The 16,412-nt window shown below is 39.0% G+C and overlaps 1 protein-coding gene across 1 annotated transcript; it reads left to right on the forward strand.

The window, feature by feature from the left end:
* The first annotated feature begins 4,313 nt into the window (after positions 1-4,313).
* Positions 4,314-15,614, forward strand: LOC107561311 (general transcription factor IIF subunit 2-like). Its single transcript, XM_016245730.1, has 8 exons — positions 4,314-4,319; positions 4,720-4,793; positions 4,875-4,897; positions 5,059-5,196; positions 14,069-14,150; positions 14,221-14,320; positions 14,394-14,558; positions 15,504-15,614. Exons 1-8 carry the CDS (start codon positions 4,314-4,316, stop codon positions 15,612-15,614), a joined length of 699 nt encoding a protein of 232 aa, XP_016101216.1.
* Positions 15,615-16,412: the final 798 nt, after the last annotated feature.

Consider the following 16,412-nt stretch of genomic DNA (forward strand, 5'->3'; position numbering starts at 1 on the left):
ATATATATATATATATATATATATATATATATATATATATATATATATATATATATATATATATATATATATATAAAGTCTGTTTGGCAGAAAAGGGTAGTAGAAAGTAATTGATGAATATATGTTAGGTTTAATATTTAGTTACATTTGATGTAATAGTTGAATGTAGTATAAATTATAATATTATGTGTATTTAATGTGGAATTGTGTTGTTATATGCAGTAATATAAAGTTCTGCTTGTGATTTTTCTAATATGGACTATATACAGTGTGAGGATATATCACATACAGACAGCACTCATAAAGACAAGTCACCAAATGTCTGGCACATCATCCTGTCATTTATTACATCAAATTGTTGATTTATGAGTGTCCCTAGAAAGGGCTGACACATCCCTTTGTCATCGCCAAACCTTTGCACTTGAATGTGAAAATGGAATGACCCGAGTGAGTGATCGTAGTGTAACACATTAAGTATGAGGAAATGGGGCACGAGTCGACAGTCCCAAAATGGGCGTGTGCCCTGATGTCCAGACCTAGCAGACAGGCTGTGCCCATCCATACAAATTTCAGAGGGAGAGGGCCAGCGAGAGCTGATTGCAATGTAAGCGTCTGGTGCTGTCAGCAGCTTTAAATCACACAGGCACTCCACAACAAAAAACACAGAGAGCTATTGTGCTCCCGTACAATAATGGTCAATTTATACACTGGAGTCTGCTTTCGATTTGTAAACACTTATTAAAACGGGTATCTTTGGTGATATTGGAAAAAATAGAGAACCTCTATGAGAATTGCCATTGTTCTGTGTAATTTAACTCTGAAATTAAAGCTTATCCCTCTGGAGAATGCCAATGTTAGGAAGAGGTGGCCGAGGTTTACTTTAACAAGGCTGCTGATCGTTTCAATCTGACCTCAACGGTTTGTGTGGCACATTTTTACTGAGATCTGACGCAATGTAATACAGGCCTTGCAGAGAGTTTGTTGTTGAATGATAGGGCAGTTATAAACTGGAGCTGACAGCAAACCAAAGCACTGTTGCTCATGTCACATGCGTAGAGGGTGTTTACATACACATTTAATGAAGGGTGAAAGGACGGACTGAAAAGAGGTCTTTAAAAAAACGAAGTCATTTTTAAATGGCGATAATTAGAAGGGTTTTCGCCACTCTGTCATCTGATGGAGTTTGGGTTCCCCACTGTCGCCTTTGGCTTGGCCAGTTGGGGTTCAAAAGACACTTAATATTCAGTAATATTGTCGATTTGCCTGTACTGGCACTATCAAATGAGAACAAAACTGGAACTGAATTGAGCTGGATATTGACACTATTGTCTTCTGTCGAGCTGCCTTTGAAAGTTTTTCATAACTTATGAACAACTTAACAAGATGTCAAACTGAATTGAATCAACAAAATTGAACTGAATAATGACACTATTGTCCTCTGTAGAGCTACTTTGTCGCTGTATAGAATTTGATTTGAAATTGGACTGCAACATTAATACTTTCAGTGAACTGAATCAACACTGAGCTAACTTGAGCTATATAATGCTACTATATCTTCTGTAGAGCAGCTTTATAACTGAACTGGAATAGTTTCATAATTGATGAACTTTGCGACATTTACGCTGTTATTGAACTAAATTGAGCTGAATAATGGCACTGTTGCCATCTGTAGAGCTGCTTTACAGCCGAAGTCATTTCATTTCAGTTTTGTAACGCTGTTATTTTCCCGTTTATTTCTGTGACGCTCTTTTAAAACAATGTGTATTAAATAAAGCACCATAAATGCGACTTGACTTGTTTTGATTAGTCTTTTTCTAAGTGAACCCACTTACGGAGACACCTGAAGAGTCAGCTAATAATACTACTGCATTATGAGGTTAAGAGGAAAGCTTAGCTGACTTTACAGTGTTTAACAGAGCATCATGGTTAGGGCATTCTTTTTCTCATCTGCAAATTCATCTTTGTCGTGTTTGACCTGGACCTCCTTCCTGTCTCTGTGAGGAAATGCAACTGTTTTAAAGTAGTTTCACATATTTCTTAAAGAACTTTAAAGACAAAGCATCCTATACACACAAAACCACTGACACAAATCCCTTACAGTATGCTATTCACTTGTTTGAGGCCCAGGAAGCTGTGTCTAAAAGAAGAATCAAACAACGGGCCTTTTAAGATGGAAGCAAATAAAGATATTTTCTATAAAAGCGATCATCTAACTAATTTCTTAACTGCATGGAAAGTTACTGATAAATGTGCACATACTAAAACAGGTTTTACAAGTTTAATAACTTGATCCTGTTTATTTATAGGACACGTGAATAGGCAAGGTAAGTGATTAGAGGCATTAAAAGACATTATCCGTTTTTGCTTGAAAACTGGATAAATTCCTATCTTGAACTCTGTGAGACCTACTGGGTAACATGGCAGGATATTCAAACCTCATTCATTTTTATTATTATTATTATTTATTCCGATTGTTTCATTCACAACCTTACTTGTAATGATGTTGAAATGTTGAGTCTGCAAACTTTCATACGACTAAACGAATCCTTCATGAAATGATGCCCTTGACAGTGACAGCAAGGACGGCGCTCCCTTCTTTTCAGCACTCTGTAATATGTGAATAATCTTTGCAAAGCTTGTTCAGAAAAGGTTTGAATTCACATGAAATATGAGCATGTGGTGAAAGGAAAGCATTTTGGCCTATGAAAGATGTACTTTGTGTAAACATCGGAGCCAAACGAGAACTCTAAGCTCTCAAACCAGATAGATTTTAGAGCCACTTTGACCATCAGGTGAAATAATTATATAACACTGGATGAGGCTTTCAGCTTCTCTTCAGTTTATTTCTATTTTATACAAGTATTATTCATATAAATAAACATCAGGTAAAACATTTCAGGTTATACAAATGCAGTAACTATTCACACTTCCTAATTATTAAGTCTTCTCTTGCAATTTGAATGGTCTTGTAAAAGGAAAGATTCAGTTTGCTGTGTTCATCTCAGGTCTTTGGAAACGGGCCCTGGATTTGAGGACTATGGAACAAAAGAGGGACAAACAGCTTCATCTAGTGGCGGCTTCATGAGATTTTCTTTCACTGTTCATAGTTGAAATCATAACAGTTTGGATTTAACCATTCAGGAAAGTTTAGATTAATTATATGTAGCATAAGTATAATCCTTTGTCAGTGAGGATGAATATCAGAATGTGAATGTTGATTTGTGATTTTGTGGTTATCAAAAAGACAAATTGCTTGCTTTGAAAACTAAAAAGAGGCTAAATATATTTTATGAAATTTACAATTTTAGGATATAGGTTATATACTTATATTAGCTTCATATCCTTATGTAGCCTATAGTCATATCTTCCTATGGATGCAATGTAAAGTAAGTCTAATTTCTTCACATGGCCACTAGATGGGGATAAAAAGAAATAAAAGTCTCTCTGGTGACCATGCAGATTCATGAGCTAGTGCTCATGTTGATTATGATTACATACAGTGCGATTTGCCTTTCAATAGCCAAGCACATATTTGCAAACATTTGTGTGTCTTTTTTATTGCTGAAATGTGTTGAAATTTCTTCTTCTGCATTCTACTGTACGGCCGTAAATTTACTTTCCCTTCAGCCTGAGGCTTATTCATTTCACTTTTGGTGTAAAAAGGCTTTTATATTTGCCAAAAAATATAACTTTTTTATTTTAAAAACAAACAAGCAAGCCCTGTCTAGATTTAAAAAGTAACGCAAAAGTAACGTAACGCATTACTTTCAATAAAAAGTAACTAAGTAACGTAATTAGTTACTTTTTTATGGAGTAACGCAATATTGTAACGCATTACTTTTAAAAGTAACTTTCCCCAACACTGGCTATAAGTCAAGTATACTTAAATGTCATTTTAAGTATATTCTGAGAAGTATATAAAGCCCATTTAGCACACTAATAGCACACTTGAATAAACTTCTTTTTCGTAAGGGTACAGCAAGATTGAAAGGAAACATGGACATCAGTTAATATTTTGTTATTCAAATTTAATTGTTCAAAACTTTTTATATCACACATGATTTTACCCAATTCGATTTAAAAAGGTAAATGAACAGAAAACATTTTAATTAAAAATAGAAAACTAGTTGGAAAAGCATTGACCAAATATAAAACCTAGGCTAATAATAATAATAAAAAAAGATGGTGTGTGTTATTTAACATGCCTTAACAAAGTGTTTTTGTTTTTTTTTTTTAAATGATGCTTTGTAAATTCTTTCTATTTGTACATCAGTGATTTCACCACTGTAGCTCTGGTCTAGCTGTTTAAATTAATGGTGGTACAACTCACTCTGATCTTCTTTATCTCAAAGTTGGAGTCATTTTGAAGATGAGGCGTGATAGTGATCAGATTTACAATGAAGGATGAACCCAAGCTGTATCCAAGGACAAGAATCATTTTTAAATGATTTGTATCTTTTTTTATCTTGGCATAATAAGTAGCCAGCCAGCAACAACCCAGAAAACCATAGCAACATGCTAAAAACTACCTTAGCAACTGCACAGCAGTGCCATGGAAACCTCACACTATATGTATCATCAAGTTTACACTTACATTTGCTTCAAAACATATAGTTGAAATATTGAATTATAATCATTTATACTCAGACAAATATGAGCAGTGCACTGTTTTAGGAAATAGACAAATAGCTACATTTAGACTTCATCACTTTTCCTTAGGTTCTCAAATATCTTTCTCAGCAGTGGGCAAAAGCATCTGGGCGAGGAGAAGTAGGCAAACTTAAAATCGGGAAGTATGGTGCATTTTTAAACCCCATTCGAAATGGACATTTTTGTCTGAAATGTGTACACATGCTTTTTAATCTCTCTTCTAGAGCTGAAGGGAAGACGGCAGTAAGTTTTATTAATGTTTTTAAAGACATGCACTGTTTGCTTCTCATCTTCTTATTAAGATGTCAGTGCTGATTTGCATAATTACTATGATCTGACCCTGGGCTGTGGAGAGGGAACATGTGATGTGCTATTGCTTATGCAGACGCTGATTGATGGTTTCCTCAGGTTTCAATCTGAGCGAGGAGCTGTCAGTGGTGGAGTGCTCTGGGGAGAAGGTTTCGTCAGTGCGCTCCCCTCGAGAACATCCCTTCACCATACAGATGGTGGGTGGTCAGGCCCTTGCTGTCTTTACAGAGACTTCAGGTGAGTATAACAATGCTCTCTGACACTGTGAATAGTAACTGGTGTAAGGAACTGTGTCACCTTTCTGTCCAAGATCAACATAAATGGTTAAGTTAGTTCTTCATTGTTTATGTACAGTGAGCTGGTACATCAGCCAGTCCAAATAATTGGATGATATTTAGTTATTTTGAGATTATCGACATCAGCCAATAACTGTGCCTGCTTGGCTGATCAACAGAACTAACCATTCCATCTAGTGTTAGTCCCAAATCTAAAATGAGCCTTGCTAATGGATACTTTTAAAATATTGTTTATTGTGGAAAAACATTTTCACTTAACACATTTGCTCGCTTAATTTTTCCAGCAATATTACTGCTGTAATTAAGTTTATTGTATAAATTGGCGTTGTGCTGTCTCCTTGTTCTCTAGGTGTTGATACCAACACAGTATACCATTCAAAAGTTTATGAAAAAAATGTATTCTTTAATTCAGCAAGGACACATTCAATTGTTTAAAAGTGACAATAAAGCATTTTATTGTTCATTTTGGGCAGACAAATTGCTTTTTTCTGTAATCATTGTACATTGTATAAACTTGCGGTCATCAAGGGTCGCTCTCTTACCGTTGCAAAACAAAAGATATAGATTTTAACAGCCCCTGTGGACTGTTTGTTGTGGTTTCTTCCCTTTGTGTTGGTTTAGCCCGTTTAATCATTAGTTAATCACCGTCATTGTGCTCACCTGTCTGCCACTAATTATCTACCCTATATTAGTTCCTGTCTGTCTGAGCATTAGGGTCGGTTATTGTTAATGTTACCCCGAGTGTGTGGCTCACCTACCTGTACCTGCCTTGTTGTGTCTACAATAAATGTCAATATTGGAATCCTTGTCGTCCTCGTCGTCCTGCCTGCCTCCACACACCCGTTTCCGTGACAGAATAACCGACCCAAAAACAACCACATGGAGATCGCTGCTCGTTTCCTCGCCATATCCCGCCGGGATCTCCCCTCCTAGTATGCCGGGGAGTTCTGCAAGCTCGCAGCGGTGACGGCGTTAGAGGACGCCGTCCTTAATCAGCTGTTCTGGCTCGGGGCCAACTACCATCGCCCCATGGACCTCCCAGACACCACTGGACTAAGTTGGAGGGAAGGTGTCTTCCGGTGTCTGGGGAGTGTCCGGTCCTGCGCCAGAACCAGTCCGCCGCCGTCAGCGGCTCACTCAAGCCCGAAGGACGTTAATGTGGCAAGCCCAGAGCTCGCTCCAGTGTGCCCACCGGCCGCTGGCCTCTCAGCATTGCTGGACATGGCGCTGCCCCTGGAGTTCACTGCTCCTATCCTCACCCCAGTGTCGGTTCCATCCCCAGTGCCCACTCCTCATAAGCGCCTTCTCCTGTTCCCGAGTATAGCCCAGGGAGGGCTCCTGTTTCCCCGTTTAGCCCACGGAGGGCTCCTGCTTCCCCGTTAAGCCTCCCGAGCCCCCGGTTCCGCCATGGCCTCCCGAGTCTCCATCACCGCCTCGGGCTCCTCCACCACCTGGTCCACCGCCATTGGACGGTCCTCCTCCTAGTCCCCCTCCACCCCTCCCTCGGTTTCTACGGTGCGAGGACGCACCTCCCGGGAGGGGGGAGTAATGTAACGCCCCTGTGGACTGTTTGTTGTGGTTTCTTCCCTTTGTGTTGGTTTAGCCCATTTAATCATTAGTTAATCACCGTCATTGTGCTCAACTGTCTGCCACTAATTATCTATCCTATATTAGTTCCTGTCTGTCTGAGCATTAGGGTCGGTTATTGTTAATGTTACCCCGAGTGTGTGTCTCACCTACCTCTACCTGCCTTGTTGTGTCTACAATAAATGTCAATATTGGAATCCTTGTCGTCCTCGACATCGTCCTGCCTGCCTCCACACACCCGTTTCCGTGACAGCTTTACAGTGCAGCTTACATTCACAGCATAATAATTGCAGCCTTACTGAAAATCACACAAGCCTAAGTGTGGAATTGCAATCATTGTGTTGTGCACTTTTGTTCACTTATGATTTTTTTCCCCAGTTGTCTGCTTAGTGCTCACAAGCCCCAGGTATTGATTAAGTGTTGCTAAGCAACAGGTTGGCCACAGAAGTTGTCCATGAATAGAGGCTCTACTTGTTACAGTTAAAAGCTTTTTCTGGGGGTGGAAGGGTAACAGTGTCTTTTTCTCAGTAAGTTATGAATTGAAATGGTTCAGGGTATGAAAAGCTCTCTATTGGCTAATGCAAAGCACAAATGCTCTTCTTTGGTATTAGTTTCTTTTTTAGTATTGAAGAGGACATAGAGGGCTATTTGAGGGAAGGGGGTCACATCAATGTGCAGGCAGGTCTCAGAAAGATCAGGTTTTTGAATTCTCTGTCATAAAGGCCAAAACAAAACCTCCGCAACAAGGGTGTGTGTGCATGCTTAGGGATTGCTTTGAACTGCACATCTATTTGTTTTAATGACCTATAGTGACCCTAGGTGTAATGCATGTGATTCAGATTGGACACATGTGTCCTTGGCTCAATGATTTAAGATGCACATACTTGGGTGTATCGGGGTTAAATATACTTCTGTAAAAACATTTCAGAGAATTTTGTGTGCTCTTTTGTGAGCGATCGGTCTGTCAGAAAGCAGCAGCTTATATGGACCAGGTGCTGCCATGTGCGGAGGAGCTGCTGAGACTTTGATAAGCTGTCAGGGTCGAATATTTTTTCTTATTTATTAAGTTCTTTACAACAATAGGTTGAAGAGGCAGCTTGACTTGATTGACATGGCCGCTTAAAGCCTGTTGCCAGGTTAAAGTTGGACTTGCCGAGTCGGACACTTGTGCACACATGTGCTCTACTCTTCTGAAAGTCGTGAAAGGCACTTTCTGTGCACACGGTAGTGCACATTTCCATCTGCGACTTGAAATAGAGATGCCACTATTCAGCTCACACAAAAGAGTCACGTGACAGTGGTAATCAAGGCTGGATGTTGGGTGTTGAGAAGGTAGTTTTTTCCAGGCATGTACACATACTGTAAGCATGTTTATTGCATTTGGCTGGCATTCATGGTGACAGATGTTTTATTTTAAAACCCGCAGTTTCTTAATATGAATATTTATATGAATATGAATATTTGGTTTGGTTTAATAAATGCTTGTTGAATATAATCAGCATGAAGATACGCAGGCTTTGTTTCTTGCATTTTTCTCCTTCCAACTCTTAATCAAACTTTGCTTTGATTTGTTCCAGTCGTGCCTTTCATTTACAGATGGCCTTGACTATTGCCCATTTCACGTTGTTCTAATATGGCGGTGTGCCTCTATTGTCTATTCATACTCACACTTTGAAAAGTACATTAGCAGGAATTGTATTCTTCGCTCTCGCTCCGTTCTCTCTCTGTGTGGCTGAGAAATTGGTCTCTTAAGGGCATATGAGTCCTTGAAGTCACATGTTTGCCTGACCATTAATTTTGATCAAATTGAGAGAGAGCCATTAGTCATGCCTCCTTGGGAGCACATGATGAGAATCTTTGGCTTCTTTTTGTTATGTAGGAGTCTCATTTGCCTGGCAACAATTGAATGTGAGACTAATCCATGAATATTTCAGCTGTTAATGGGTTTCTTCCATTTGAAATAAATGCTCCCGCTTACCAGCACCCTCCCGCAGGTCTCCAGTCCCCTGCTGGCAGCGGTTTAGAAACACATCAGCCGGTGACGACGGCTAATAAGCCCTGCCGTGTCTCATCAAATATGAATGACTGATATCTGCAATTAAAAAGGACCCGGTTTTGATGTCCACATGACAAACCGGGGAGATTGAAGGTGCTTCATTTTTTCCCTGTGTCAGAAATGTCCTTTAGACTCATTTTAGTGGGAGATTGCATGACAGATTTGATGGAAACAGATGGATACTAGTGTGTGGAGATGTCGGCTAATCCAAAGTGAGTGCAACCATATGTCTGCCTTTGCCTTTCTTTGAAAAAGCAGACCTAGACTGTTACTGAATTTAGCTGCATGTCGAGCAGAGCTGCGCTCTGAATGTTTTGTTGCAAAATTCACAGGGTGATTGATCTATTTTGAACTTGATATTTTCCCATGTTAACTGAGCTCCTGGCTCTGACTAATGTTACTGGACTTTAAATAAATTTTTTAGGTTGAAAACTATTTTTTTTTGTCAGTGAGCTAATTGAGTGTGCCTAGTTTTCTGGAAATACAGAAGAATTCATCAGATGTTTATGAATCAGTGCACACATGCTAGAATATCTGTGGTAGATGTATGTATGCCACATGCTCTAAAATGATCAAACCCATTCGAATTTGGATCAATGCTGGAGGAAATTTAATTTTAGGTCACATTTTGCTGCATAATATTGCAAACTTACAATTTAGGACAGAGTATCTCTCTTACAAGCCGACTCCACAGCATATAAGAAAAAAAATAAATGTAGCTCTATTTATACAGCCCACCGTACATTCCACAGTTCACAGACAAAACCATATGCAGTGTTTGTCAGTGTAGATTGTCACCTAAAAGATAAACCACAGTGTCATTTATAAACATTTCAACAGTATTGGAATAAATTATAATGTGGCTTTATTGTGCAAAACATTTACAGACTGAAAATTATAACCTGTTGTTCACTACATGTTCACATTACCAGAAATCACAAAACTTGCTCACAAATGTAATGATCATTGCACTCAGCCTTTAGATTCCACAGTACTCTGCCATTCAGATTCATTATCATTATCACAGTCATCATCTACAGTACAAACTGTTGCTCTTCCTGCACAAACATCTGTAAACAGAAGACGACTATGAACACAAACCAAACAAAACCCCACAGCACAGTACACAACATCTCTCTCATTTCTCAAGGCTGTCCGTCGGAGTGTGTCACATAAAAGCAGTTAGCGTAGAGTATTCCAGAACAGGTTTTCGGTTGAGGACGCTGGTGTTTGTTGACGCAGGATGGTTTTACAGCAGGTCATGTGGTGGCAGTTCTGCTCGATTATAGTTGTTACAGACGATGGCTCGGTCATGGTTTAATCATCATGTGATTACTGGGTTTATTCATCTGCATTTGAATTGCAAACAGGGTTTAACTATGCCAGAGAAAATAGTGGGTGCCTGACCTGCTTTTTCTCATCTATCTTTTTCGTTTTAATTAGTGCACTTCTTTGTTCAACTTGAAGAGGCCTAAATTGATTTTAGTACATCAGTGGCGGACTGGCACAAGCAGTCAAATGTAGATCAGAGCACATGGATGGGAGATATTAGTGAAACAATAATCAGTTATGTATATTCATGAAACTGCAATAGCCAAAAAACTATTTGGACACTTAAGTCATGCATTACAAAACAGAATAGCAAATTGTGTGGCGATTATTTTAAAGGATGATAGCTCAAGCACACTTTTCATAATAACAGTTCATGAAAAACTAGTTTTATATTATAGATATACCATATGACGTAGACGTACATGTCATGCAAAAGAAAAAAATAGATTTTCAGAGTCTGACCTGTCATGCCTACAAACGAGGGAACAAAAATTTAGTACAATGTGGCATTAATACAATTTACCTAAAACTAGGGAAGAACTTAAGTTGTTTGCATCTTGTATTTTCCATCTGCAATTTTTTCAGTATTTTTAGCTTCAGTTTAAACAGTGTTATGCCAAACATAATACTGTTTAAACTGAAGCTAAAAATATTGTGTGAAACTGGTTTTCAAATGGTAGCATGTTCATAATCGATATGATGAACTAGCCTGTGGTTGAACTTGAATTCACCACTGAATTTCATACATTATGTCCACTAAAAGCCAATTGCAAACTGCATTGTTTGCACCCTTGAAGAAAACCACAGGAAAGGGGCGACAGAAATTGAGCAAATTAATCTCTTGAGGAATGGATGAATGACACATTTCGTCTTTTATGGTCTAGCCGTCCTGAGTTTTACCCTGGAATCGAACCACTGTGAAATATTCCTTTCACATTTATACACATTGTATGTTTGTTTTCTCCCACAGTCTTAACAGCTGAATTTTCTTAAGTATGAATTTAGCTTTTATGTTGTTGTCATGGAAACAAAATAAAGTGGCAGTTACGTGTGGCTGCTCAAATGGCCACATATGAGACCGTAATGCCCTGCACCCTTAAGAGCATTTGCTTCAAATCGTCTGCCCTTCGGAGTGTGTCGAGCAGTGAATGCTCACTTCTGAATGATATCAGCCCTAAGTATCGCCTTGAGAGCAGATGAGAAGCTTTTATAACTAATGCAATGAAATTCATGCATTTTTAATTGCGACTTAAGTGTCTAAATACATTTGGGGCTGCCATACATGCTGTTGTTTCTGAGATTGGCAGATGCAAGAAAAAAGTACCTTTGCTTGATGTTTGCTATATTTGCATGGTGTTTGCAGACACTAAATTATCAAGTTGCACGGTATTTCAAAACAGATGTGGAAATGGAGCCGGCAGAGTTAGAGCGGAGAGAAATTGTGCCACAGACGTGATTTAAAAAGCCTCTGAGGCATATGATTAAGAGTCTTATTATTATTTTACTGTTATATTGTCCCAAAATATCTCCCTCTACTCCCTCAGAGTCCTTTAAAAAGATGACAACTGTTTTTGTGCACTGGCAAATCTTCTCAGTGTTATGGCACTTTACAAATTTCGGTGCAGAATAATGTTGGTACTCCGTCAGCTAATGAAAAATCTTAATCGAAAAGCATAAATTGAATGCTGCAGTGTCATAGAATGCAGCGTTTGGGCCATGTGCAATACTGGATGCATTTCGAAATGATCAAAATCAACAGGCGCCGGGGTGAGCGTTGGGTTTAAGAGACCTTGAGGCGCTGAAAAGGCTTCTTTCTCTGCTGTTGTGCGCTGATGAAGAGACTGTGGGGATTGAAGCTCTGCCCGCAGGTGGGTGTGTGTGAGTGAGTGGAGGTAGAGAGGCTGTGTCCTGCTGAGGGCCGGGGATGTTATTGCTCTCGTCTCTGAGGAAGTCAAACTGGTGGGATCTTGTGAGGAGGTGGAAGGCCGACCCCCGTAACCTTGCTATCATCTCAGCATCGGATCTGCTGCCCACCATCGGTTTGAGCAACTCGTGCCACCCCCAAACACAGTCCTACTCCATTCAGAGCCAGCATTAATGCATCTCGGGCTGATTTAAATATGAATCCTGTGAGGAAGTACTTATGTAACGTTACCGGCCTTGTAAGATGCACGAGTCACGTGACGTTCGGGGAGGGACGGTGCAGAGGAGATGCGAACCCCGAGGTCTCGGTTCGCCCTGATCCCTCTTCATAGCCTCCGGGTAATTGCGAGGAAAATGGATGCTTTGTTGAAGTTGTGAAACACAAGTGGGCGTTTTTATGTAGTTACTCCAACAAGTGCTCTAACACTCATCTGGCAATAATTGCCAATAATTGTGCGCATTAGTGCTGCTCTGATGGATTTTGTGAGTGAAATATTTCTGCCCTTTTAAAAGGCCTCTGGGACAAAAACCACAAGGTATTACAGGCACCGCTGTACAGTTAATACAATCAATAGAAGCAAGCTAAACCATTAGGCTGACTTCACAGTGCGCCATCAAATGAGAGCGGTACAACACAATGTCATTCTGCAGGAGGGAGGCTCATCGGGGTTTGATTAAAATCATCACTCGTGGCAGGTTGACCACGTCGTTTTTCATACAAGAGTCAAACACTTCAGAATAGTGCCATAAAAACCAACTGGTTGAATCACAATATTTCAATTGTCACCTTAAAAGAGGGGTTTCGTGCCAACGCTTTATTAGAGAGTGCTTGCTGTTTGAAGTATGTTAATGTTTTAGTACAATGCGAAGCCATTAGTTGTGCTCGCAAAATTCAGATATTTTTAATGAGGTTTGCTTATCCTTTGTGTGAGTGTGTAATGCATGACACATAGTGTATGTTAAAGGCTGTGCAATGTTAAAGGAATAGTTCGCCTAAAAATTTTTATTTACTGGAAATTTACTCGCCCTCAAGTCATCCAAAATGTACTGTAGATGAGTTTGTTTCTTCATCAGAACAGATTTGGAGAAATGTAGCATTACATCACTTGCTCACCAATGGACTCTCTGCAGTGAATGGGTGCCGTCAGAATGAGAGTTCAAGCAGCTGATAAAAACATCACAATAATCCACACCACTCCAGTCCATCAGTTAATGCCTTGTCCAGAGAAATGCTGCATGTTTGTAAGAAACAAATCCATCAGTAAGGCATTTTAACTCTGAACTGTTGCTTCTGGACAAAATATGAGTCCATTCCTCCAGTGAAAAAGTCCATCCTGTGTTGTCCTCACATCAAAATCTACCAACATGTTTGTTAACAACTGTTTTGGACTGTTTTCAGTTGTAAAAGGAGCTTGATCTCTGCATATTTCTCTCCTGATTCAGACAAGATGACTTTTTAACTGCAGCAATATTATGTATAGATTACTCATATTTTAGCCGCAAGCAATGTTGAATTTAAAAACATCTTAATGATGGATTTGTTTCAACACAGCTTTTCACTTCAAAATATTAACTGATGGACTGGAGTGGTGTGGATTATTGTGATGTTTTTATCAGCTGCTTGAACTCTCATTCTGACGGCACCCATTCACTGCAGAGAGTCCATTGGTGAGCAAGTGATGTAATGCTACATTTCTCCAAATCTGTTCTGATGAAGAAACAAACTCATCTACATATTGGATGACATTTTCAGCTAATTTACATTTTTTGGGTGAACTATTCCTTTAAAAAGGGAATAATTAATTGAGAAATAAATATGAAAACTCACCAGGTGTGTTCATGATGACAAATACATTTTTTGGATGAACTGTCCTTTCTCTGAAATAGATCAAGTAGAATGTCTTTTGTTTTTAAGACAAGCTGGCTCTTGAAGGCACGGTTGTGCAGCGCGCTGAGTGCAGACCTGCAGTCGGCGAGAGCTACATGAAACTAAAAAAGTAAGTCAAAGTTTGATCACAATACTTCAGACTTATCAAATGCATCTAGAGATGTGTGTTTTATTTACAGGCTACAGATTGAAGAATCCACCAAACCTCTTTGTTTTTCCCAGAAGCTTGAAAAAGCCATCACAACAAATTACAAACCTGTGTCCAACCACAGCCATAATGTAAGTGTGTGTGTGTGACATAATAATGTGAGCGAACAAATAAATGCTCTGGTTTTCTTATGCTTCTCTTCAGCTAGAATATGAGAAGAGGAAGAAAGAGGAAGGCAAGCGTGCAAGAGCTGACAAGCAGAAGGTTCTGGAAATGCTCTTCTCTGCCTTTGAGAGGCACCAGTACTACAACATCAGAGACCTGGTGGACATCACAAAGAACCGGTGGCTAGTTGTCCAGCTCAAGGCAGTGGAAAGTGAAAACTCTGAGCCATTATATAAACGAGAGCTTGTGCCTCCCCTCGTGAAAAAAAGTACACTTTAGTATACTTTTAAAAAGAGTAGTTATTATGGAAATGATATACTTTAAAATATTATACTTAAGTGAGAACTGAATGTTATGTTTGCAGATGTTATTTGCAATTAAATGAAAGCGTAATATAGTTTAAGTTTATATGAAATGCAATTAGCTAAACTTCAAAGTGCTTTTTGACCCACTTTAAGTAGGACTCAAGCACATGTAATTTCAAAATTACTGCCATTGTCTTTGAAATAAAGTGCACTGCCATGCGTTTATGGTAAACTAAAATATACTTTAATGTAATTTCTTTTGAAACTTTAATGTCTTGTATTTAAATTATTTGTAATTACACATTTGAATGATGAGGTACAAATTCAGATTTGAGGTTCATAGTACAAGTGGACTTTCAATAGAATTAAGTTCACAAGAGTTCATCCAAACTTTTGTTCAGAAATGTTTGTTCTGCTAACAGCAATTCTGAATCAATCTTCTCAGCTTTTATCAGAAATCATACACGAGAAAGATTCAACCAAGTAACAAGAAATTGCAAATACAGTATTCTGCATGGGCTTGGTGTTGATTATATTATCATAGTTAAGTGAGCTCTTGATGATTCTATGAGTAATTGCCACTTGACTGCTGCCTCTGTCTCCCTGAAGGATTGGAGAAATATAAATGTGACTGGAGTTACATGAGTCACAACTGAAAAGAAACGAATCAGAACTGAGTAAGATAATTGTTACTTCCCACAGTGGTCTTGCCATTTAGAGGATTGATTACACTAGCGAGGCTAAATTTAGCACTTTTCACAAAGTTTTTAGGGAGACGTGGTTAAAAGTTGGATGTATGATTACATTTTGTCACCCTGTCTATCTGCTCGTCCTCTAGATTTAGGTTCTTAGGGAGATCGGCGTGTACAATTCCCGAGGGCCTCATAAGAGCACCTGGGAGCTGAAGCCTGAATATCGCCACTATGAGGAAGGACAGGAGGGAAAAATGAAGTAATCCGGTTTACATAAGCCTGGGTTGGTTTTACTTTCATGTAGCTGTTGTTTGTTTCGGTGCCAGATTTGTTTTGGTCTCTTGTTCATAGACCTTGTTCACTCCCAGGTGGAACGGATGTCAGTATAAAAGAAATGAGATCAACTTTTTTTCTTGGGTTACATAACGAAGTGTTTCTCTAACAGCATTATGAAATGAATACTGTAATTTGCATAAGACCCTTACATTCTTCTGAGTTAAGAGCACTTGTGTTTATGGTTACAGAAGCACATTAATAACATTAATGAAAACGCAGACACCCTTTGGACTTTCCATTAGTTTAATAGTTTCATAACTCTTGTCAGTAACAATTTAGAGGCTCTGCAAATAAACACATCTGTCCTGCTGGGCAGGATGTTTTGGTCTCTTGTTCATAGACCTTGTTCACTCCCAGGTGGAACGGATGTCAGTATAAAAGAAATGAGATCAACTTTTTTTCTTGGGTTACATAACGAAGTGTTTCTCTAACAGCATTATGAAATGAATACTGTAATTTGCATAAGACCCTTACATTCTTCTGAGTTAAGAGCACTTGTGTTTATGGTTACAGAAGCACATTAATAACATTAATGAAAACGCAGACACCCTTTGGACTTTCCATTAGTTTAATAGTTTCATAACTCTTGTCAGTAACAATTTAGAGGCTCTGCAAATAGACACATCTGTCCTGCCATAATCACAGCCAGGAGTAAATTGCACGAGATCGCATGCAGGTCACACTTCACCACAATTAAAGGAAAACAATATTTGCATTGCAAGATG

This window comes from Sinocyclocheilus grahami, unplaced genomic scaffold, assembly GCF_001515645.1.
Source record: "Sinocyclocheilus grahami isolate Dianchi unplaced genomic scaffold, SAMN03320097.WGS_v1.1 scaffold766.1, whole genome shotgun sequence".
Taxonomy (NCBI): Eukaryota; Metazoa; Chordata; class Actinopteri; order Cypriniformes; family Cyprinidae; genus Sinocyclocheilus; species Sinocyclocheilus grahami.